Source organism: Bufo bufo, chromosome 8, assembly GCF_905171765.1.
Source record: "Bufo bufo chromosome 8, aBufBuf1.1, whole genome shotgun sequence".
NCBI lineage: Eukaryota > Metazoa > Chordata > Amphibia > Anura > Bufonidae > Bufo > Bufo bufo.
Window position 1 is genome coordinate 19,083,355 of NC_053396.1, and position 22,321 is coordinate 19,105,675.

Consider the following 22,321-nt stretch of genomic DNA (forward strand, 5'->3'; position numbering starts at 1 on the left):
AAAAACTGGCAGTCTCTTCTCCAGGCTGAAGGGTATAGCTGATGGAGGAGGGGCTTACAGCTTTCGCTTAGTGTCACGCCTCCTAGGGAGCAGAGCTATACCCATGGTTTCCTGTGTCCCCCAAGGAATATGGGCGAGAAAGGATGTTTTAATATATGCAAATGGACCTCTAGGAGCAACGGGGGCGTTGCCATTACACCTAGCGGCTCTGCTGTCTCTGCAACAGCTGCGCTTTCTGCACTTTGACAGGACCAGGTGTGACATTTACACTGCCTGGTCCTGTCAAAGTTTAGAAAGCGCAGCTGTTGCAGAGACAGCAGAGCCTCTAGGTGTAACGGCAACGCCCCCATTGCTCCTAGAGGCTCATTTGCATATATTAAAACATCCTATTTCCCACCAACGCGGGCACATAGGAACATGGGGCCAACACAGATGCCTTCAGCTGCCAAGTACATGTAACAGGTCAGCCAGTGTCATGGGTACAAAACTGCTGACAGATGAACTTTAATAAGAGAAGGGCTAAAAGGAAACAAAGGGCCCCTGAACAGATATGGGGGTGTGATTCCCAACACATCCCCTATAAAACAGAACATATCCATATGCCCAATTACAGCACTTGCCCAGAAAGACAGCTATTAACCAGCATTATGGAAAAGCAGGCGGAACGTGAACACTTTTTCCTCCCCACATGATGTCCATATGCCCTAATAGGAAAACCCCTTTAAATCACCTATAGAAAGTAGACAAATCTAATAGTATTTGGTGACTAACCCATGAGAACATGGAGTGCATGCTTTGCGCCGTATCCATGTTTTAGACACTTTCAGGCACTTTTTGCTACTCATTGTGGCATCGTGCACCCAAAAATTTTGGGGGCATCTCTTGGAGTAAACAAAACCAACAAATAGGTGGTGTAAGCTTAGACTAGCCAGCCTAAGATGTGTCAGGTTTATCATCCAGCAACTGTGATAAGTCTGTCCAAGTTTACACCGTCTTCCTTTTTAGACAGCATTAGTAAATGAGGAGCATTATCTCTGTACGTACATAATGGGTGGAAATGATGAGCAGCACGCGCCAGGCCGACAGCAGCCTCTGGTACTCGGTGAATGAACTGCAGCCGCCTTCCGTCTCCACTACACGCTGCACCAGTGACTGCATATAATTTGACCAGTAAGTGAAGCGTCTCTCCTTGGAGAATTTTCCCAGTATGCTCTTCAGAGACTTGTCCAGCGATCCCCTGCACAAGGACAAGGGACAGGGGTAGTGAGGAGGAGAAGTGGCAGCAAGGAAAACGGTCATTGTACTGCAGCTCTCCTGACATTTCCACTGTAGAAAATACTTTCTCCCCCCAAAAAAATAATTCTGGAGTATATTTTCTTCCACTAATATTCCTACTGGAAATATATTGACAGCAGGGTGTTAATATTAACCTTATCAATATTGAGTCTGTGCTGTGCTGACAACATCAGACTGTGTAGAGATGTGCCCCATTGACAAGGGGTGGTAATGTCCGGCTATTAATTTAGTCAGTAGGAACAACAGAGGAAAAGCGCAATGCAGAGAAAACTGCAGAAGTGTTATTTGAAGAGGAATACAAGTATGTAGTAAAGGAGACATACCAGGAGCGCTGACCGGCACTCTTAAAGGGTTTTTTCAGGAGTACAATATTGTTTGCCTATCCACAGGACAGGCCATCAATATCTGACTGGTGAGGGTCCGACTCCTGGCACCCCTGCCAATCAGCTGTTTTAAGAGGCCGCAACCTATTCCTAGGCCAGTGAAGCCAGGTTCATTGGTCAAATTGCCTATGCACTGCTTAGTCCTATTCAAGTGAATGGAGCTGGACTGCAACACCAAGCACAGTTGCTATATCATGTACGGTGCTGGGCTTGATATGCTGATTGGTGGCGGTGCCAGGAGTCAGACCCCCGCCAATCAGATATCAATAACTTATCATGAGGGCAGGTCATCAATATTCTACTCCCGGAAAAAACACTGTTAAATTTCCCTCAGCACCAGGCTGACTTACTGAACCGCGTAGTAGATCTCCAGGCAGATAATTCTCATGATGAAAGCGCAGGTCTCCAGTACACTCAGCTGTAAAAGAACAGCCGATTGGTTAGTCTGGGGCTCGTCACATCACTATACACAATACCGTCTTGTAACGCACTCACATCTGAAGACTCAGAGGGGGGTACGAGTGTCCCAAAGAGAGGAGCTGTCAGGTTCTCCCAGAAATTGGGCCTAGAGACAAATGGAACACTCAGTGACCTTTAGAATACTTCTTCCACCACAAACCCTGCTACTTAACCATATAACTCACTTGGTTCTTAGGACGGTCATTGCACTGTCACGGCGATCCTGCCATAAGGCATGTAGAAAGGAAATGGCGGAGCGGTGCAGCTGAGGCGTGCACCAAAAACGGTCAGACTGCTGGAGGTCAATTAGGTCCAGTACAACCTGCAAACAGCTCCACCGCCCCAGGCTATACTCCTATATACACACACAGTAGAGGAGATGCATCAGTAAAAGTGAGGTGTACATTTTACAGACTGTCTGGTCTTCAAGTCTGAATTCTGCAACCTTCTACGACACATTTTTAAGAACTCTGGTTGCTGTTAGGATCCATTCACACGTCCGTAAGTGTTCTGCGGATCCACAAATTGTGGATCCGCAAAACACGGACACTGGCAATGTTCATTCCGCAATTTGCGGAGCGCACATCGCCGGCACTATAATAAAAAAAAAAATGCCTAATCTTGTTCGCAATTGCGGACATTAATAGGACATGTTATATTTTTTTGGGGGAAACGGAAGCACGGATGCGGAAGTGCGGATCCGCAAATGCGGACAGCACATTCCGGCCCCATTGAAAATGAATGGGTCTGCACCCCTTCCGCAAAATTGCGGAACAGGTGCGGACCCATTTTGCGGACGTGTGAATGGACCCTTAATGGATGAAAATATTTCTGTTTTACATCCAGAGGCTGAGTGGCTGTCTTGTCTCAGCAGCTGCTGGGTTTGTTGCAATGTATCAGTGTAGGCAATGCTCTGTGAGCTAAAGTCAGCAGCAGAGCAAATCTTTCACCTGTGTTGGATGCAGGATAATGGCTCCGACCTACCTACGCTGATGCAGTGTAACAAACCTCAGCTGTGTAAGCAGGACAGATTTAGGGGATGCACTTTAGCCATAAAATATAAACGTGAAAAATTACGTTTTACTTTTGCTGTGTCCATAAAATATGACATCACTTTTTGTTTTTTTGGATTTACCTATTCTACAGGGGAAAAACATTTAGGCCTCATGCACATGACTGCACTATGGATCAGTGATGCACATAATCCAGAACCTGTAGAAATCTGAGGCCATTCTGCACCGCTGATCTCATACAAAGACATTTCCTCAAGGATTTATAAGGAATCTGAGGGTAAAGAATTTGTGACATATTCCAATGCTGTATTATGGGGGTGCTCTCCACTACAAACACTCCTTACCTTTGTTCCATTAGTGTCCTTCACCTCCAAATTCAGGAACAGTTCAATGAGCCCTGGCTGGGTCTCTACAGCGACCGTGAGGAACTCCAGAATCATGACTTTTATCTGCATGTCTTCTATGCTGCACTGCAGACGGTTGAGAAAGGCATCCCGGATAGCAGCTGCGTCACTTCCCAGACAGGCATACACCGACATGGGCGCCACCTAAAGGAACCAATCAGTTAAGGTGGGTCTGATAGTCATCCCAAAAATAATTTGAGGTTGAATGCAGGTCACAAACCAGTTCTGGAGGCCCTTTGATGAAGCCATAGCATTTCTCTGTGTGGACTGACCCCATGAAGTAATTTATATATTCCAGACATAAGCATCACAATCTAAGTTCCCTATCAGTATGTCGTTCGAGTGTGGGAGGAAACTGGACTACCCGGGGGAAATCCAGACAAACACGGGGAGAACATACAAACTCCATGCAGATGTTGTCCTTGGTCAGATTTGAACCCAGCGCTGCAAGGCACCAGTGCTAACCACTGAGCCGCCGTGCTGTCATAAAGCTGTAGTCAGGTGGTAAGTGACCGGGTAGTTCTGTGAAAAAGGTTCTCTGATATTTTTAAATCATGTATAATAATAAAGTTCTGGAAGGGGTGTATATCTCACCCAGGTTCCTCAACTGGGTGAGGTGAGTAAGATCCAGGATGCTGCTGGCTTCAGCAAACATAGTTGCTGAAGCCATTTTCTTTAGTAATTCATGGGCTGGATTTTTTGGACTGGGGAAGGTAGGTTTGGCAGTGGGACCTTCCCAATCCACCCCATTCTGGGAGTTCAGGACGGGGGCTGTTGCATACTCACACGCTACGAGTCTGGAGCGTGACACTCGCTCATCTGAAAGGGGCCTAAGGGAACGTCTGCACATCTCACTCCCAAGTATCGCAGTGTAGCAGAGCAGATACAGGAATGAATGGGATCGCAGAGCAACTCACATGTTTGCTGCTAAAGGTACTTTCACACTAGCGTTTTGCTGGATCCGGCAGGGTCCAGCAAAAACGCTTCCGTTACAGATAATACAACCGTCTGCATCCGTTTGAACGGATCCGGTTGTATTATCTTTAACATTTATTTAACATAGCCAAAATGGATCCGTTTTGAACTCCATTGAAAGTCAATGGAGGACAGATCAGTTTTCTATTGTGGCAGATTGTGTCAGAGAAAACGGATCCGTCCCCATTGACTTGCATTGGGGTTCATGACGGATCAATTTTGCTCCGCATCCCAGGACGGAAGGACAACCGCAGCATGCTGCGGTTTTCTCTCCGTTCTGGGAACGGAACGGAATGTATTTTGGAGCATTCAGTTCCCTTCAGTTCATTTTTGTCCCCATTGACAATGAATGGGGACAAAACTGAAGCGTTTTTTTCCAGTATTGAGCCCCTATTATGGAACTCAATACCGGAAAACTTTAACGCTAGTGTGTGAGTATACTTACAAGACACACGAATCGCAAAAAAAATCCAGCAATGTTGGATTGTTTGAAAATCGCGTTTTGCGCTCACAGCTAAAGTGGGAGTCACTCAACCCCATTCATGCCTATGGCAGCTCTGCTACTCTACAATATTTGGTCGCATGACAGCTGTCACTGTCGAAATCACTAAGACAAAGCATGAGGAGGGGAGGTGCATAGCGCAATCACTCGAGTCTACCCCATGTTCCGCCAAAAGAAGAGCTAGGTAAGGTTACATGAAGAAGACAAAGGGGCCACTAGGACCAGAAAGAAGAAAAGTGAAAAAATTCAGTTTTTGAATTTCTCACTGAATATTGCTTCGCCGATCCTAACTCAAACAAGAAGGCGAGACCTCGAAGATGATCATGTAATTTGTGAGTAAACACATGAAATATAACATGGGGGAAAAAAAAAAAAAAAAAACACACTTACAGTAGCCAGGCGTTTCAGCAGTTGTATAGCCAGCCGCGGCAATGAAGCATCGTATTTATGGTAAATGTATTTTGCCAGAACAGCAATGAGGTTGTTCCCGTGAGCTCCTGACGATAGGAAACATACCAATCAGAGAACAGAAAGCCACCAGTAACACCATTATCTGAACATCATAGGGACATCTGACACGCACCATGCTGCGTCAGCGCCTGCTCCAGGGGGGACACACCACTAGATGGCGGCTTCAACCTAATGACATTATTGGTTATGGAGAATGCCAATTTAACCGTCTGGATTAACATCTGGCCTTGTCCTTCAGTTCCACTACTGAGAAAGGATTAAAAAAAAAAAAAATCAAGAAAATGAGTAAAGATGTATCTGCAAGAATTCCCATCAGTAAATCCTGAGCTAGGACTCCACTCACCTCCCAGCCTGAGAGGCCATAACCACGTTGATCGCATCCACGCCGATCCCCATAATGTTAATGACGGCCTGACCTGCCTCGGTGTTTGTTAGACTGAAGATGCACAGGCTCTGCAGGTTTAGGGAGCTGTAGGTGATATTTTGGGAGGTTAAGTACATTCGTACACAGACATTACCTTCATCGCAATATGTAAATGACGAGAGGAGGAAATGACCGGACACATCGCCCATTACCTGTTTTGTGGATCAATGTCCGGACACAGGTTGAGGATGGTATGTATCAGGTTCAAGATGAGGTATCCTGACATAGAGGGACAATTCCAGAGTCAGATAATACATGGTAGCCACATTTTATAATAATGGGAAGCAATTAGACCATCCACGAAGAAAAAGATACCAAAGTATCTGAAAAAGGCTCCCCACATCTGAGTGATATAACTAATCTGAGCAGAATGTGAATGTCAGTATAAGACATAATGCAACTGATAAGACTTGTGAAATATATGGAAACTAATAACAATTTGCAGTTTTTTGTTTTTTTTAGGATGTTCCATCTTACCCAGACCCAGAACTTCCAATGTCCATGTAGATGTACATGGCGCTGTAGCTAAGCCCTGTTCACATAAATGGGCCGAGATGCAGCACCAGTTCCATAGATACGTATATGTAGGGTGATGTGTATGTGGATACCTCCTACAAGACTTTCATATGCCCGAGCAGGACATATGGACAGGCACTGCATGACTAAAACATATACCGCAAAGTGTTTTTGTTTTATATGGGAGCCTATGGGTAATGGATGACTGTGTAAACTTGTACAATGACATTCCATTGGAGGTATAGGGAAAGTCCACCATAATAGACAATGCAAAATATGGCATGAAAGCACTCAGAGTATGTCTACCTGGGACAGATAGGCTGCGGATATGCTCCAAATCCTCAGCGTTTTGCAGTAGCAATAAAATGGATGAGACAAGAACAAGTCTCTTCTAAAACTGACCCCAGTGGTGGATTTTAAATCTGCAGCATGTCAATTTCTGCTGAGGATCTCCACCATGCATTTCACCCTCTGTAATGGAGAGGGTATGCAAAGAGGTATCTCCCAAAGAAAGAGAACATATCGCTAGCGCCACCTTCTGGAAGTGGTGACCTATGACTCAAAGTCCAACTTTTTAACAAGCCAAACATCTATCCGTAGACAGCTGTTTTGGGGTGCCTACCCCTCATCAGTACAGGACTCTGGATGGCCAAGTGCGATGCCTTGAATGTGGATTAGGCAGGGTGCTGGCCTTCCATAAAGAGACCAGTCCTGTATGGAGACCTATAGGCAATGGAAAAAAATATATATGCAAAGAGGAATCTTCCAAAGAGAAACATCTTGGTACCGCCACCTTGCGGAAGTGTAAGCTGTGGTCAAGGCATCGCACTCAGCCAGCCAGAATCCTACTCTTTGCTGATGAGGGGGGCAACCCCCTCCAGAAACAGTGGTCTACGGACGGATATTTGGCTTGGCCAGTTTCCCTTGTCATCTTCCAAGGCTTATTGAAAATATAGGGAGCCACTTCCACAAGGTGGCGGTAGCGTGATGGTTCCCTTTCCTTGGAAGATACCTCTTGGAATATTTTTCCCATGGAGCGTTGCCCATAAGTCTCCAGACTAAGCTGGTCCGTTTAAGGAGAGCCAGTACCCTGCCTAAGTAATGTAGAGAGCGAAATCCGCAGTAAAATGAATAGTGGCATTTTAGCTGCAGATATTCTGCCCATTGTGGGCCGCACAGTTTCCCACTTAAAAAGTCCAAACACTGTATAAGATAAGAGATGGCATACACATACCGAGGTTTTCTCTCACGCCGTTAGAGTTGTAGCGCCACCTGTGGTAATTCGGAAGCATTTCTCGCAACACAAACAGAATACAGGGCACAAGACCATTGACCTTGGCACATTGCCGAGCTGACCCAGGAATTAGACATAAAATTAACACCGGTGACATATAACACTTTAAGAAAAAAAAAAAAAAACTTCTCTGCTGTTCCACAAAATCATACCTTCACCAACGTGGTAATGAGGCGAGAATGAGACTGTGACACTATATTCCCACATTGGACTGCTCAATCGCCAGGAGCGTCCCGTATCCTCCACATTCATGTTTTCAGTGCTGTGTCCAGAAGCGAAGCCGGAAAGAAGAGGCAAAAAAAAAATATCACAAAATGAGGCATTTCAGTACACAACCAGACACAGTTTACAGGCAGCCACAGAGAAGCCTGGGCTCACAACAGTACCTGATAATGTGACTAGACGAAGAGCTGGCAGCAAAGGGCAGAAAACCTGTGTGGTGCAAATCTGTCCAAACCTGGGATGGGAACAATCAAAAAAGTAATTGATAACTTCATAACAATACTTTAGTGTTTAAGGGGGTTTTCTGAGACTTTTTTTTTTTTTTTTTTTTTTTTTTACTGATAACCTATCCTCTGGTGGGGACCGACACCCAGGACCAGGGACCCCCCGTCGATCAGCTCTTTGAGAAGGCAGCGGCGCTTGCAGTAAGCACCATGGCGTTCTCTCAGCTCCACACAAGCAAAGCGCCATACACTGTATAGCGGCTGTGCTTGGTATTGCCCGTCTGACCTATTTCACATCAGTGGAGCTGCACCTTGGCCAAGTGACCAACGAAGATGACATTTATACGGTCTAGGAAAAACCAGAGGTGCGCTACTGCAATTTTCTGAGGTCTTCTCAAACAGCTGATCGGTGGGGGTCCCCTGGTGTCGGACCCCCACAGATCAGATACGATGACCTATCTAGAGCAGGCATGCTCAACCTGCGGCCCTCCAGCTGTTGTAAAACAACAACTCCCACAATGCCCTGCTGTATGCTGTTCCGACATGCTGGGAGTTGTAGTTTGGCAACAGCTGTAGGGCCGCAGGTTGAGCATGCCTGATCTAAAGGATAGCTCATAGTTTAAAAAAAAAAAATAATAATAATTCATTTTTGGAAAATAGCTTTAAATATCAATGACAAGGTCAGAATCAGTCATCATTATCTAATTTGTGGGGGGGATCCAACTTCGGATACCCCGTCTATCGGTCACAGAGCCTTTGTAGAGCTCAGTCGCATTCAACTGAATAGGACTGAGCTGCAATAACAAGCACAGCCACAATAAAATATACCGCACTGCGCTCGGTAAACCGTGAAAGGCCAAAACGCTGATTGGCGAGGATGCCAAAAGTTACGCTTTCCACCAATATTGACAGGCAGTCCCCAGAAAACCCCATTAAGTACATATTTAGAAGGAGCTTTAAACCTTTGGTACCTTTCCAGGATATCGAGTAGTTAAAACAGTCAGGCAGTCCACACAAGAGGCTATGAAATCCATCGGAGGGTTCATGACAGTTGCTAACCTGGTAAGAGAGTGGAATGACTATCCACATCCAATGATGACATGCACATTGCAGCTTCACCCCTCTCCTGTCCACCTACCTCTGCAAGAGCAGGTAAATCCGAGAGGTGATGGGCAGAAGATAGTCTGTGACTGACAGGTCTGTCTTCATAACTTTGTGCACAAGGTCGATGATGGGCTTTACTCTGTGACAATGCAGTATCACGTCTGGAGAGAAGCAGAGAGTGGAGAAGATATAGGGCAATGAGCAGTGCAATACACGGACACAGGATGAGGCCAAGTAACGCGATTCTCACCAGCTGTGGACACTACATGAAGAAGCATCTCAACCTCACAGGTGAAAAGGGTCCAGCTACTGTACGAGTATTCCCATCGCACAAAAAACCCGCGTTCATCACATATCACCTGACCAACTGTTCCTGGCGATATACGCAGATTGGTCTGGCCCATTCCTAAAACACAAGCAAGAGAACACAATAAATGATAATCTCATGCACTGCTTATCTTCATACAGCCATAGATTTATACTTTTACAGCCACCACTAGGGGGAGCACAGGAAAAATACTGCATACAAATTTATTATGCAGTTCAAAGGTGGCTGTCAAAATCCATATGCGGTGAGCTTCCCCTAGTCGTATCTGGAGTGAACCAAAATTTCATCCCTTAAAGGGGTTGTCTCGTCAGTTAAATTGATGGCATATTGCTAGGATATGCCACCAATGTCAGATAGGTGCAGGTCCACCTGTCCCTACAACTGCGCCCCAAGGTGAACAAGAGCGAACCGCGCAAGCGCAGCTACCCTCCATTCAATTATAGGAGTTACGAAAATAGCAGAGCTCCCCGCATGCACGGAGAGGAGGCCATGCATGCGGGGTGCGCTCTCTATTCACTTCTAGAGGTCTCCGAAAATAGCTGAGGGCACTCACACAGCTATATTCGGAACTCCCAAAGAAGTGAATGGAGAGCACGCAGCGCATGCACAGTGCATTCTCGTTCATTTTCAGGGCCTCTGCTAGAGATAGGTGCAGGTCCCATCCCTATCTGACATTCCAATGTCTCAGATGATACAACCCCTTCAACTCTATCGCTGTGGGAAAGGAGGCAGGGGATTTGGGCAATTCAACAAAAACTCTGCTCATTCTCAGGTGACACAAGCATTTTATATATATATTCCCTGCATTATTATATTACCTAAAGCATACAGCAGTTTGGTGGTCTGTCTCCTCCAAAGCGTCTCATCATCGTGCGACATGACATCATGAGGCTTGTGCTTATAATGCTCGGTGTAAAATGCCATCTTATCCAGGAAGTTATAGGCCTGGAACAGCCAAGAGAACACAAGTCGAACCAAACGTAACAGTTGTAAGAGCCCCAAGAATAAGATATAAGGAATGCTGCCCCCTTTTACCTTCTTAGCCGTGGACTTGTTTGAGACAAGAGCGGTAAATAACTGGAGTAGAGGAGAGAGCTGATAGGGGAACATTGTGCACACGCTGTCTAGTAAAATTCCCAGGCCTATTGAAGTATCCTGCAGGAAGAAAAGACGGAACGGTTTTTCTGCAGCTCCACCACTTTCCTGCACATACAGTAGGAGGCTTTCAGCTAAGGATAACCAAATTAATCTGTAATGAGGAGAGCTAAGGATTGAACTTGTGAAAGGGGTTATCCCATCTTTGACAATGGGGGCATATCGCTAGGATATGCCCCCATTGTCCGATAGGTGCGGGTCCCACCTCTGGGACCAGCACCTACAAGGAGAACGGAGCCGGGGAGAGTTGTGGCTGGAGGACCCTGGGTTTCCCAGGGTCCGTCCACCACCAGGCGCAGCTCCCCGCCTCTCCCATTGAAGTGAATGGGAGCGCACCGCTCATGCGCGGCCACCGCTCCCATTCATTTCTATGGGGCCGACGGAAAGAGCAGAGCCAGCGCTCGGCTATTTTCGGCGGCTCCATAGAAATGAATGGAGGGAGGCTGCGCATGCGCAGTGCGCCCTTCTCCACTTTCTGTGCTCCGTTCTCCTTGTAGGTGCGGGTAGCAGAGGTGGGACCCGCACCTATCAGACAATGGGGGCATATCCTAGCGATATGCCCCCATTGTCAAAGATGGGATAACCCCTTTAACTCTTGGTATCTCCTGGTGGCAACCCCGCACAAAAAGCACTGTCAAGCCTAAAAGACATAAAAGGGGTTCTCAGAGATTTAAAAGGATTGTCTCACTTCAGAAAGTTTAAAGGGGTATTCCCCATCTGAGACAATGGGGACATATTGCTATATTTTCGGTGGCCCCATATAAATGAATGGGAGCAGTGGCCGCGCATGTGCAGTGCGCCCTCCACAACTTTTGAGGCTCTGTGTAGGTGAGGGTTCCAGTGGTAAAGACCCGCACCTATCATACAATGGGGGCAATATGGAGAATCAGAATACATTAGCAAGTGTCTGGTATTAACTTTCTCTACATGATAAATACCATTTACTGAAGTGAGCCAACCCCTTTAACTGGCAGGCTTGACTCCCAGCATCCCCACCGATCAGCTGTCCGGTGCTGGAGCAACAGCCACTGTGTAGTAGCCTTCCCTGGTTACTACAGAGCTGCTCCCATTCACTTTGCAAAAGTTGGAGTGCAGCCCCCAATAAAAATCTACTGTCTAGGCTCAACTGTCCATACACACCGAATTCCAAAAGAGATCCGAGAGGTTTGGGGCGGTCAGCACTTGACAGGCTGCATCGATAATATCCTGTGGAGACAGTGAAAATATTATTTATATATATAGGATTATGTTCAGTTTAGATTATAAACTGTAAAAATCTCCTGACACGTGTGGCAAATAAACCCACAACATATGAGTCTGTATGCCTACCATGGCATAAGTAGCCCACAGTAACATATACAGCGAGGTAGACATTTCTTTGCAGGGTGTCTTTTTTTCAGCACAATTGAAAATAAGGTATCCGAGTGCACATAATAATGGCTGCAAGTTTTACCTGCTGTTTGCCCAGGGTATGTTCTTCCATGGAAGTCAAAGCGAAACACAGCAGACTGTAGACGCATAGACATGCTGTGCTGGTTGTACACTGCAAGGAATAAAAAGGAAAAAGAATCAAAATCATGGAAGAGAAATCGTGCCCATTAAATAATCACAACGTAAAAGCAAGCAGATAATGTTGAATAATAATATTGTGGTAGTGTCGTAACAGAATGAATGCAGGCTACAACCAGATTCAATATGGCAACTGGATGCCTATTAACAATACAAAAGAAAAGCATTGCAATGGACCCTTACATTATTCTCACCACTACCAAGGGCTCGCAGCATACTCGTCAAATACTTGAAGACATGGAGCTGGACGGCGACACTGCCCATTTTCCGGACGGTTGTAGCCGCTTCATCTGGGCTCAGAGTGTGCCGCAGCAGAGCCCAGGCCAGAAGGACAGGAGCATGGTGAGGGATATCTCCAAATGTTAACAAGATGTTGTCCATGTCCTGTGGAGGTATCATTAAGAAAAAATGTGGTTAGACACTGGATAATATAGACAGAGTCTACTTTAACCTCTACGCTACCAGCGCCATACATGCACTGCGCCGGTGGGGCCTTTAAACATGGCGCTCACTGGCGCATGCAGTGGGTGGCATAGACAATGGGTCTCTGCTGTTCCAAACAGCAGAGACCCGCGGCTAATTTCCGTGGCAATAATGCCGATCGTGGTCATTACAGCCTTTAGATGCCGTGTTAAAGTGTGATCATCATCCGGGATGCCGGTCATTATATCTAATAGGCTGGGTCTATCTGAAGAGAGCTGCAGTTATAGTACCTGCCACCTGCAGACCAACATAGGAGATCAGCAATTAGAGAATTACTATACTCCTTATGGGAGTATAGTAACACTCTCTAAAAAACAAAGTAGTGGACATTGTAGCGTCCTAGAGGGGCTACAAAAAAAATTTAAGTAAAAAAAAAAAATACATATAAAAATTTTAATCGTCCCCTTTCCTTAGAACAAAAAAAAAATACATACATAAATAATAAAAAATATAAACCTCATGGTCATCACCGCACCAAAAAATGCCAGTACTATTAAAATATAAAAATATTTTCCAACACGGTGAATGGTGTATTAAATTTTTTTGGGGTAAGAGAAGCAATGAAAAAAATGGCGACTCATTGCTTCTCTTACCCCCAAAAATTGAATAAAATGCGATCAAAGACACACACTCCAAAATGGTATCAATAAAAACTACAGATCATCCCACAAAAAATTTGCCCCCACACAGCCCAGTGGACACAACTATAAAAAACTGTTTTAATTAATTTTTTCCAGTATTTAAACATACAAAACCTATACAGTCAGGTCCATAAATATTGGGACATGGACACAATTCTAACATTTTTGGCTCTATACACCACTACAACGGATTTGAAATGAAACGAACAAGATGTGCTTTACCTGCAGACTGTCAGCTGTAATTTGAGGTATTTACATCCAAATCAGGTGAACGGTGTAGGAATTACAACAGTTTGCATATGTGCCTCCCACTTGTTAGGGGACCAAAAGTAATGGGACAATTGTCTTCTCAGCTGTTCCATGGCCAGGTGTGTGTTATTCCCTCATTATCCCAAATACAATGAGCAGATAAAAGGTCCAGAGGTCATTTCCAGTCTGCTATTTGCATTTGGAATCTGTTGCTGTCAACTCTCAAGATGAGATCCAAAGAGCTGTCACTATCAGTGAAGCAAGCCATCATTAGGCTGAAAAAACACAAACCCATCAGAGAGATAGCAAAAACATTAGGCCTGGCCAAAACAACTGTTTGGAACATTCTTAAAAAGAATGAACGCACCGGTGAGCTCAGCAACACCAAAAGACCCGGAAGACCACGGAAAACAACCGTGGTGGATGACCGAAGAATTGTTTCCCTGGTGAAGAAAACGCCCTTCACAACAGTTGGCCAGATCAAGACCACTCTCCAGGAGGTAGGTGTATGTGTGTCAAAGTCAACAATCAAGAGAAGACTTCACCAGAGTGAATACAGAGGGTTCACCACAAGATGTAAACCATTGGTGAGCCTCAAAAACAGGAAGGCCAGATTAGAGTTTGCCAAACGACATCTAAAAAGCCTTCACAGTTCTGGAACAACATCCTATGGACAGATGAGACCAAGATCAATTTGTACCAGAGTGATGGGAAGAGAAGAGTATGGAGAAGGAAAGGAACTGCTCATGATCCTAAGCATACCACCTCATCAGTGAAGCATGGTGGTGGTAGTGTCATGGCGGGGGCATGTATGGCTGCCAATGGAACTGCTTCTCTTGTATTTATTGATGATGTGACTGCTGACAAAAGCAGCAGGATGAATTCTGAAGTGTTTTGGGCAATATTATCTGCTCATATTCAGCCAAATGCTTCAGAACTCATTGGACGGCGCTTCACAGTGCAGATGGACAATGACCCAAAGCATACTGCAAAAGCAACCAAAGAGTTTTATAAGGGAAAGAAGTGGAATGTTATCCAATGGCCAAGTCAATCACCGGACCTGAATCCGATTGAGCATTTCACTTGCTGAAGACAAAACTGAAGGGAAAATGCCCCAAGAACAAGCAGGAACTGAAGACAGTTGCAGTAGAGGCCTGGCAGAGCATCACCAGGGATGAGACCCAGCGTCTGGTGATGTCTATGTGTTCCAGACTTCAGGCTGTAATTGACTGCAAAGGATTTGCAACCAAGTATTAAAAAGTTAAGTTTGATTTATGATTATAATTCTGTCCCATTACTTTTGGTCCCTTAACAAGTGGGAGGCACATATGCAAACTGTTGTAATCCCAGCACCGTTCACCCGATTTGGATGTAAATGCCCTCAGATTAAAGCTGACAGTCTGCAGGTAAAGCACATCTTGTTTGTTTCATTTCAAATCTATTGTGGTGGTGTATAGAGCCAGAAATGTTAGAATTGTGTCGATGTACCAATAGTTATGGACCTGACTGTATGTGGTATTGTAGTAATCGTACTGACCCAGAGAATGAAGGGCACAGGTCAGTTTCGCCGCATAGGGAACGCCATAGGAACAAAGACCGTAAAATTGTGGAGGAATTGTTTTTTTTTTTCCCCCAATTCAACCACATTTGGAATTTTTTTCCCGCTTCTCACCGCACTGTATACCATATTAAATGGTGGAAAGTGCAACTTGTCCCACAAAATAAAACAAGCCGTCATATGGATATGTGAACGAAAAAAATAAAAAGTTATGGCTCCAGGAAGACAGGGAAGAAATATGAAAACGCAAAAACCTCTGGTATCCTAATGGGAATGAGGACAAACTTCACCTTGCAGAATTGCTGTTCGTTGGTAAATGGATGCTCGAGGTCATCCTTGAAAAGGTAGTCCTGCAGAGAGTCCGTGTCGATTCCCTCCAACAGGATGAGAACTTCAAAATACCTAATACAAAACCGAGTCATTGTTATATAATCAGAACAAAGACCACGCACTGGACATGGAATTAAAACACTACTGCAGCCAATATGAAAGAGGTTTTCTAGGACTTTGACACCGATTGCCTATCCTTAGTTAGGCCATCAATATCGCATTAGTAGGGGTCTGACTAGGAACCTCAGCTAATGAACTGATTGGAGCGACTGCCACATTTTAACGAGCACCGCACCCCCTTCATCGCTTACCATACACAGCTCTGTACTTAGCACAGCGGCTCTGGCTGGCACAGCATCATTTGCAACCCAAGCCCATTAAAGTGAATGGAACTGGGCTGCAAAACCAGGTACAACCACCAATAATGTACAGCACTAAACCAGATAAACAACAAAGGGGAATTGTTACGGGAGGCGGGCCACTACCATTGATCTGATATTAATGATCTATCCTAAGGATAGGCCATCAATTCTGCAATAATAAGAGGAACCAAGCTGAACAACTCCGTTCACTCACAGGCTAGGGCAGCGATAAAGCCCGCCCATTAGTACCGGTGACGTCACAGGGAACACGGCTAGGTGAAAGCCTCTGCCTAGCAGTGTAAGTGTATAAACAAAAAAGCCCTTGCACTGCACAATACAGCACAGGGCAAAGGGCAACTCAGAGGGGCCGGAGGGGTGAAGAAGGGGTTATGTCCGGGTTCAGCTCTGAACCTAATCATCCCCTTTATATGGCCATAAGTGGGACTGTATCACAAAAGTTTAGGTCATATCCAGTAGATATGCCATAAATGTCTTACTTTGGCATACGCCTTTATGCCTGGTGCAGGTACACGGTTTTTCCTGGGGTTTTCCTTCAAGTTAGGCCTCATGCACACAACCGTTGTTTTATTCCGTGTCCGTTGTTCCGTTTTTCTGCGGACCCATTGACTTTCAATGGGTCCGTTGAAAACTCGGCTAATGCCCCGTTTGTCATCCGCGTCCGTGATCCGTGGTTCCAGTCCGTCAAAAAAATATAACCTGTCCTATTATTTTCACGGAAAACGGTTCGCGGACCCATTCAACTCAATGGGACCGCTAAAAAACACGGAGGCACACAAGATTGTCATCCGTGTCCGCGCGTCCGTTTTTTTCCTATCATTTGCATGGCAAACCTGTCTTAGATTTTTTTTTTACTTTCCTTTATGTCTGGTGGTCCTCCAAAAATAAAGGAAGACACACGGAAACAAATCACGGAACAACGGAACCCCATTTTGCGGAATGGAACACAACGGTCGTGTGCATGAGGCCTTAGCCCCATAATGTAAATCAACAAGAACCACTGACATGAACACTCACCCGATTCTGTCTATTAAAGGGTCTAAGCTCTGCTCAACCAAGTGACGGTTTTGTTGTCTGCGTCCAAAACCTTGTTCTCTGAACAGCCTGGTAAGTGCCAGTAGGTTGGAGGGGGAGATGGCAAAGTAGGCATAATAGAGGAAGATGATCTCCAGCAACATTGCTTGCTCCCGTAGACACTGTGCAAACCACCGGGACACCTGACGTTCAGTCTAAAAATCAGAACAAAAGCAGTGAAAAACTGAAATGTTTTGAGGATGTTAAACATGTTTGTGAAAAGCCACATAAATATATGGGGGAATTGCATACTTACCATTTCCCTAATACATTAATCAGTATACAAGTGTGTATAAAACAAACACCCTTGCCATGCAAGTCCATTAGCAGAATACTAGTTAAGGGTCCATTTACACGTCCACAAAATGGGTCCGCATCCGACCCATTCATGGGGACGCAAAAGATGCGGACAGCATACCGTGTGCTGTCCGTGTCCGCACTTCCGTTCCGCAAAAAAATAGAACATGTCCTATTGTTGTCCGCATCCACGGACAAGAAAAGGCATTTCTATTATAGGGCCGGCTGTGTGCGGTCCGCAAAATGCAGAATGCACATGGCCGGTTTCCGCAATTTGTGGACCACAAAACAGTTGCAGACGTGTGAATGGACCCTAAGGGGCTCTCTGAGACAGTGTGTCAATCATCTGAGAAAAGTAAAGCTGCTGACATACCATGAGGTTCCCGTGCGTCTCCCATGTGGGAGCTTCTTCCTTGCAGATATCTTCAAAGTGCTTGCGATATTTCCCCATCAAGTCCTCCCGTTGCAGCATATCCATGCAGTCATTGAATTCTTTCTAAAGTGACAACATAAAACATGAAAATCTACAAGTGAGCAATCAAGGATAACCTTACTTTACAGCACAGCATGTCTTACTGCTGTGCTATCCATAAGTTCTAAGTGAACACTGAGGTCTTGGAAGAAAGTCTGCAATTGGGACAGCACTTACTCAAAGCAATGTATTCTGGAGGACTCCATACTACCACGTTTTGAGGGGATATTGAGCTAGCCAGCTGCTCACAAGTGTTTGGCACGCGCCCTCTCCACATAGATCAGGGAGTGACTTGAAACGTCAGGGAAAGTGAACATGACTTGTACCTTGTACGGATGCTTCTCATCCTGGAAGTAGGTCAGCAGGAGCAGGACGCAGCGCAGCATACAAATTCTCTCTTCATAGTAATAGTCCGCGATCTAAATACAATCCAAGAACACATACTAAATATCAAAGCCACGACATACAAGACCCCACTTATTAGTAGCTGGGGAAAACTGTATCAGGCCAGGAAGTGAGAGTTTGATTTTTTTTTTTTTTTTACAGGGGCCTATAGCCTATAATATTTTTTACCCTATAAGTTGCATTTTTTCCCCCCAAAAGTGGGGGAGAAATGGCAGTGCGTCTTGTAGGGTGAATACTAATGAGTGCTTCCATTATGGATGCGTTCATTAGTACAGCAGGACCGGGGAGTGGCGAATATAGCGCTCCTTGTGCTGGTCGTACTCACCGCTTCCTGTTCTTCTTCTGCCGGCGCGGCATGCTGTGCTGTCATCTGTGCACAATGTGAAGATGTCGGCGCGATCCGAGACCTCACGCTGTGCAACATCCAGTCACAGTACGACGAGGTAGGAAGAGTATTGCACTGCCCGAGTAGCAGCGCCGTCTGGAGCAGGATAGGCGAGTTGATCTATTTTTAGGTGTGATCAACATTGGGGTCTGATTGAGGCTTCGAGTTGGGGTCTGATTAACACTGGGGGTCTGAGCTGAGGTGCTAGGTGCTTCTTATGGGCAGATGCGTCTTATAAAGGTGAAAAACATGGCATATCTTGCACAGAAGATGGATTTATCTTAGGTCAGTGATCGTCTGCTAGATAAGTATAAACCAATGGCCAAGCTGATCATGTGGGCACAAGTACTGAGAGTGTGCGATCCCCAGGGACTAACACGTATGGTCACTTTAACAGGGAACACGGTTAAAAATAGCGGTGGAGGTTTCGAAGCTGAATGTGTCAGAATTCTGGCTCTACTAGCTCCGATAAACAAAGCACACTTGCCTTGCACTGAACTACTAGTGTTTTAGACACATTTCAGCTTCCTTGACAAGAAGGCATGGTTTAAAATGCAACAGTGCCCACCATAAATTGAGGTGCAATATGTTCCCACCTATCCTCAAGATAGGTTCATCAAGATCAGATCATATCAGTGGGACTCAGACTCCTGGCCAATGAGCAGTTAGAAGGTGCCATGGTGCTCAGATGAAAGCTTCAAGCCTCCTCTTCGTCTTGTGACGTCACGTCCATCAGGGACAAGGCCCAAGTGAATGGGACTGAACTACAACACCAAGCACAGCCACTACACAACATACAGCGCCGTGCTTGGTATCCTATAAAGAGGCCACAGCCCTCATCCAAGAGCGGCAGCTTCTTCAACGTGCCGAGTCGGACCCCACCATTCTGATAGAAACTGACCTGTACTGAGGATAGCTAATCAATATTTAAAGGGGCATTCCAATCTGGACATTTATGGCATATCAATAGGATCTGCCATAAATGTCTGATAGGTGCAGGTCCCACCTCTAGGACCCGCTACTATCTCAAGAACAATGCCCTGCCATGAAGCTTGCGTAGCTTTCGCCATACACTGCTGCAGGACTTTCGAATATTGCAGAGTGTGCATGCTGGGCTTTTTTTGGAAGTAAACAGAGAGATGCTGCAACTATGTGATGTGCTCTTCATGTCATTTTCAGGGGGACCCGTTCCGGGTCCCACTTCTGGAACCTTTTGCTGATCAGGACCATTGATGGCAGCTTCTATCGATACGCCATAATATCAAGACATGGGAATACCCCCTTCATTTCTGGCCAACCCTTCATATGACATCCATGCTCGTGGGCAGAATGACGACCAAACCTTCAGCATCAGTGCCTGGCTCTGCCTTTTCCTCCTGTGGTACAAGCTAAAAACATATAAGAAGGGAAGAGCTGTAAAAATCAGCGGGTACGCCCTATGCGACAGGTCAGAACAGGGCGAGGACTGACCTTTATAGAGTCCTGTGTCCCTCTGTAATCATCCTGGAGATAGCAATGCAGCAACTGCACGCTCTGCCCCTCATCCAGGCCCTGTGGAAATGAACGCAGCGTTACATATCATGGGCATCCAGTAATTCTCCTGACTCTCCTCCTCACCTCCCGGAATCCAAAAAATCTCACCAGAAATTTGCTGATCCTCTGCCCCAGCTCCTTCAGGGCAGGAGCTAAATTCTTGTTGGCCTTCACTTTATCTGCGGAGCTCGTGCTACAAGAGGAAGAAGCATATTAATAGAGAACAACAAGCAGAGGTACTATAGAGCATAATGTATGGTGCTGTGCACGAAAAACAACAAGGGTGACAAGCTGCTTGCCGGAGAGTCATCTGATCAACGGGGGTACCCACTGGATAGGCGGTTCAATATCAAGTCTCAAAATCTCTTTAAGGAACTGGACAAGAACAATCTCTTTAAGATCTTTGCTTGCTGTCAGTGAATGTGGCACTTTAAGGCCACTTCAAAACAAGCAGTGTGTGTCAGCGAGAGCACCTGTCCTGACCTCCCAGCAATATTGGGGTAACATAGCATTATATTGATTTATGATGCTATGTAACCCTTACAGTTCTGGAATGTATTGGATAACACTGACATTATGTCAGTGTTATCCAATACATTCCAGAACTGTAAGGGTTACATAGCATCATAAATCAATATAAAGCTATGCGAACCCGGCAGTGCTGGGAGCTGTCTGATACTCACGCTGCGAGTCCGGAGCGTGAAACTCGCTCATGTGAAACCAGCCTAAAGGTTATGGACAGCTTCGGGGCAATTATTTTTTTTATCATTTCATTTTAATCATTTTGGGCTAAAAATCTTTCTTTTTATTGGTCTTCATTTAAAATTGTCAGTTTTAATAAACAGGGGTTAAAAAGCAGTCTGTTTGCAGAGTATCCCTTTTCTCAGTCCTTTCAGATGACGGCTCATGTGTAGCTCTCATCTCCTCATCTCAAACATTCATATTCTTATCAGCTCGATAAAAGTTTAGCTAGAATGAGTATGTATGAGGTCAGGAGATCAGTGATAAAGCTTCATATGAGCCATCAGCTGACGGGACTGAGACCTGATACTCTGCGAACAGACTGATTTTTAACCCCTCCGTCTCAAAAATGGCCAATTGCAAAATGCAATCATAAAAAAATTTTCTCCAAAAGTGTCCATAGCCGTTAAGTTTACATAAAAATTTTGCAAACCTGACTGCGACTAGGCCCGCTTGTTACAGTAGCATGCGGTCTAGGCAATCCTAGTCTAGGAGTCAGACACAGCCGCAGCACAAGCCTCTCTCCTGTCCAGGAACCCAGGCTCTTACTTAGGGCGCATTCACACGACCGTAGTGTCTTGCAATTGCGGACAAGAATAGGACATGCTCTATATTTTTTGCGGAGCCGCGCGAACAGAACTACGGATGTGTCCGCATCTTTTGTGGGCCCATTGAAATGAATGGGTCCGCAGCCGTTAACAAAATTGCGGAACGTAATCGGACTCATTCATACGGGCGTGTGAATGAGCCCTTACACTGACACACAGCAGCAGACTCTTCAGTTATGTGATCAGAACTTGATAGGGACTGGCTTCACACTGAATGGAATCCTTCTATTCACTGACAGCAAGCAGTGGCTACACACGGTGAGGAAGTGATAAAGACCACAGAGTCTGTCTATGAACGTACCTGGGTGGTTTGTAAAAGGACAATCCCTGCAGGAATCTTTCTCCATAGCGGTCGAGCTCTGCCTTGATTTGAATCTGCCAAGTAAAGCATATTACATTTGGTCAGAGGAAGCACAGAGTGTTTAAGGAGATGGCCGGGTTCTGTCACGGAGTCCAGGCTGTTTAGTAGGGGGGGCGGGAAGGTGATGTGAGGATGGTGATGGAGTAGCCGGCAGACTCGGTGAGCACTTACAGGATCTCTCATAGCGGAGCGGCCAAGCAGGATGGTCCACAGCTCCCGGCTGCTTCTGCAAAAACAAAGTTGCGGATCAATTAGGCGAATACGAGGAAGACCGGGGAAGGCGATACCGAGGCCCCCCCCCCCCAACCACGACAGATCATAGAGGGACACGTGACAGCAACACGTCAAGGCTGCAGCCAATGGATGTCCGGCCTGGTATAACGGCAAGACATCATGGGGGGCCCCAGGATCACCCTTGTGGAGATGGCTATAGAAGGTACGTGTGTATATATATATATATATTAG

At 45.6% G+C, this 22,321-nt stretch overlaps 1 protein-coding gene across 2 annotated transcripts in view; it reads right to left on the bottom strand.

Moving 5' to 3' along the window:
• NUP188 (nucleoporin 188) overlaps nucleotides 1-22,321 on the bottom strand; it is a 42,500-nt gene that overhangs the window by 18,003 nt on the left and 2,176 nt on the right. The window contains exons 2-31 of one of the 2 annotated variants that reach the window (XM_040405635.1): nucleotides 22,028-22,082; nucleotides 21,797-21,870; nucleotides 20,255-20,339; nucleotides 20,084-20,164; nucleotides 20,035-20,049; nucleotides 19,956-19,985; nucleotides 18,150-18,242; nucleotides 17,725-17,847; nucleotides 16,998-17,209; nucleotides 15,561-15,672; nucleotides 12,523-12,723; nucleotides 12,224-12,313; nucleotides 11,911-11,976; nucleotides 10,651-10,770; nucleotides 10,434-10,560; nucleotides 9,538-9,693; nucleotides 9,322-9,448; nucleotides 9,155-9,242; nucleotides 8,124-8,194; nucleotides 7,890-7,999; nucleotides 7,678-7,800; nucleotides 6,080-6,146; nucleotides 5,847-5,972; nucleotides 5,616-5,749; nucleotides 5,423-5,529; nucleotides 3,496-3,699; nucleotides 2,324-2,493; nucleotides 2,175-2,244; nucleotides 2,030-2,097; nucleotides 1,045-1,237 (exon numbers count right to left, since the gene is read on the bottom strand). In XM_040405635.1, the coding sequence (XP_040261569.1) occupies nucleotides 1,045-1,237; nucleotides 2,030-2,097; nucleotides 2,175-2,244; nucleotides 2,324-2,493; nucleotides 3,496-3,699; nucleotides 5,423-5,529; nucleotides 5,616-5,749; nucleotides 5,847-5,972; nucleotides 6,080-6,146; nucleotides 7,678-7,800; nucleotides 7,890-7,999; nucleotides 8,124-8,194; nucleotides 9,155-9,242; nucleotides 9,322-9,448; nucleotides 9,538-9,693; nucleotides 10,434-10,560; nucleotides 10,651-10,770; nucleotides 11,911-11,976; nucleotides 12,224-12,313; nucleotides 12,523-12,723; nucleotides 15,561-15,672; nucleotides 16,998-17,209; nucleotides 17,725-17,847; nucleotides 18,150-18,242; nucleotides 19,956-19,985; nucleotides 20,035-20,049; nucleotides 20,084-20,164; nucleotides 20,255-20,339; nucleotides 21,797-21,870; nucleotides 22,028-22,082 (3,298 nt within the window). Of the gene's footprint in view, nucleotides 1-1,044; nucleotides 1,238-2,029; nucleotides 2,098-2,174; nucleotides 2,245-2,323; nucleotides 2,494-3,495; nucleotides 3,700-5,422; nucleotides 5,530-5,615; nucleotides 5,750-5,846; nucleotides 5,973-6,079; nucleotides 6,147-7,677; nucleotides 7,801-7,889; nucleotides 8,000-8,123; nucleotides 8,195-9,154; nucleotides 9,243-9,321; nucleotides 9,449-9,537; nucleotides 9,694-10,433; nucleotides 10,561-10,650; nucleotides 10,771-11,910; nucleotides 11,977-12,223; nucleotides 12,314-12,522; nucleotides 12,724-15,560; nucleotides 15,673-16,997; nucleotides 17,210-17,724; nucleotides 17,848-18,149; nucleotides 18,243-19,955; nucleotides 20,002-20,034; nucleotides 20,050-20,083; nucleotides 20,165-20,254; nucleotides 20,340-21,796; nucleotides 21,871-22,027; nucleotides 22,083-22,321 lie in introns of those variants that run through there. The other variant, XM_040405634.1, reaches the window with a different exon arrangement.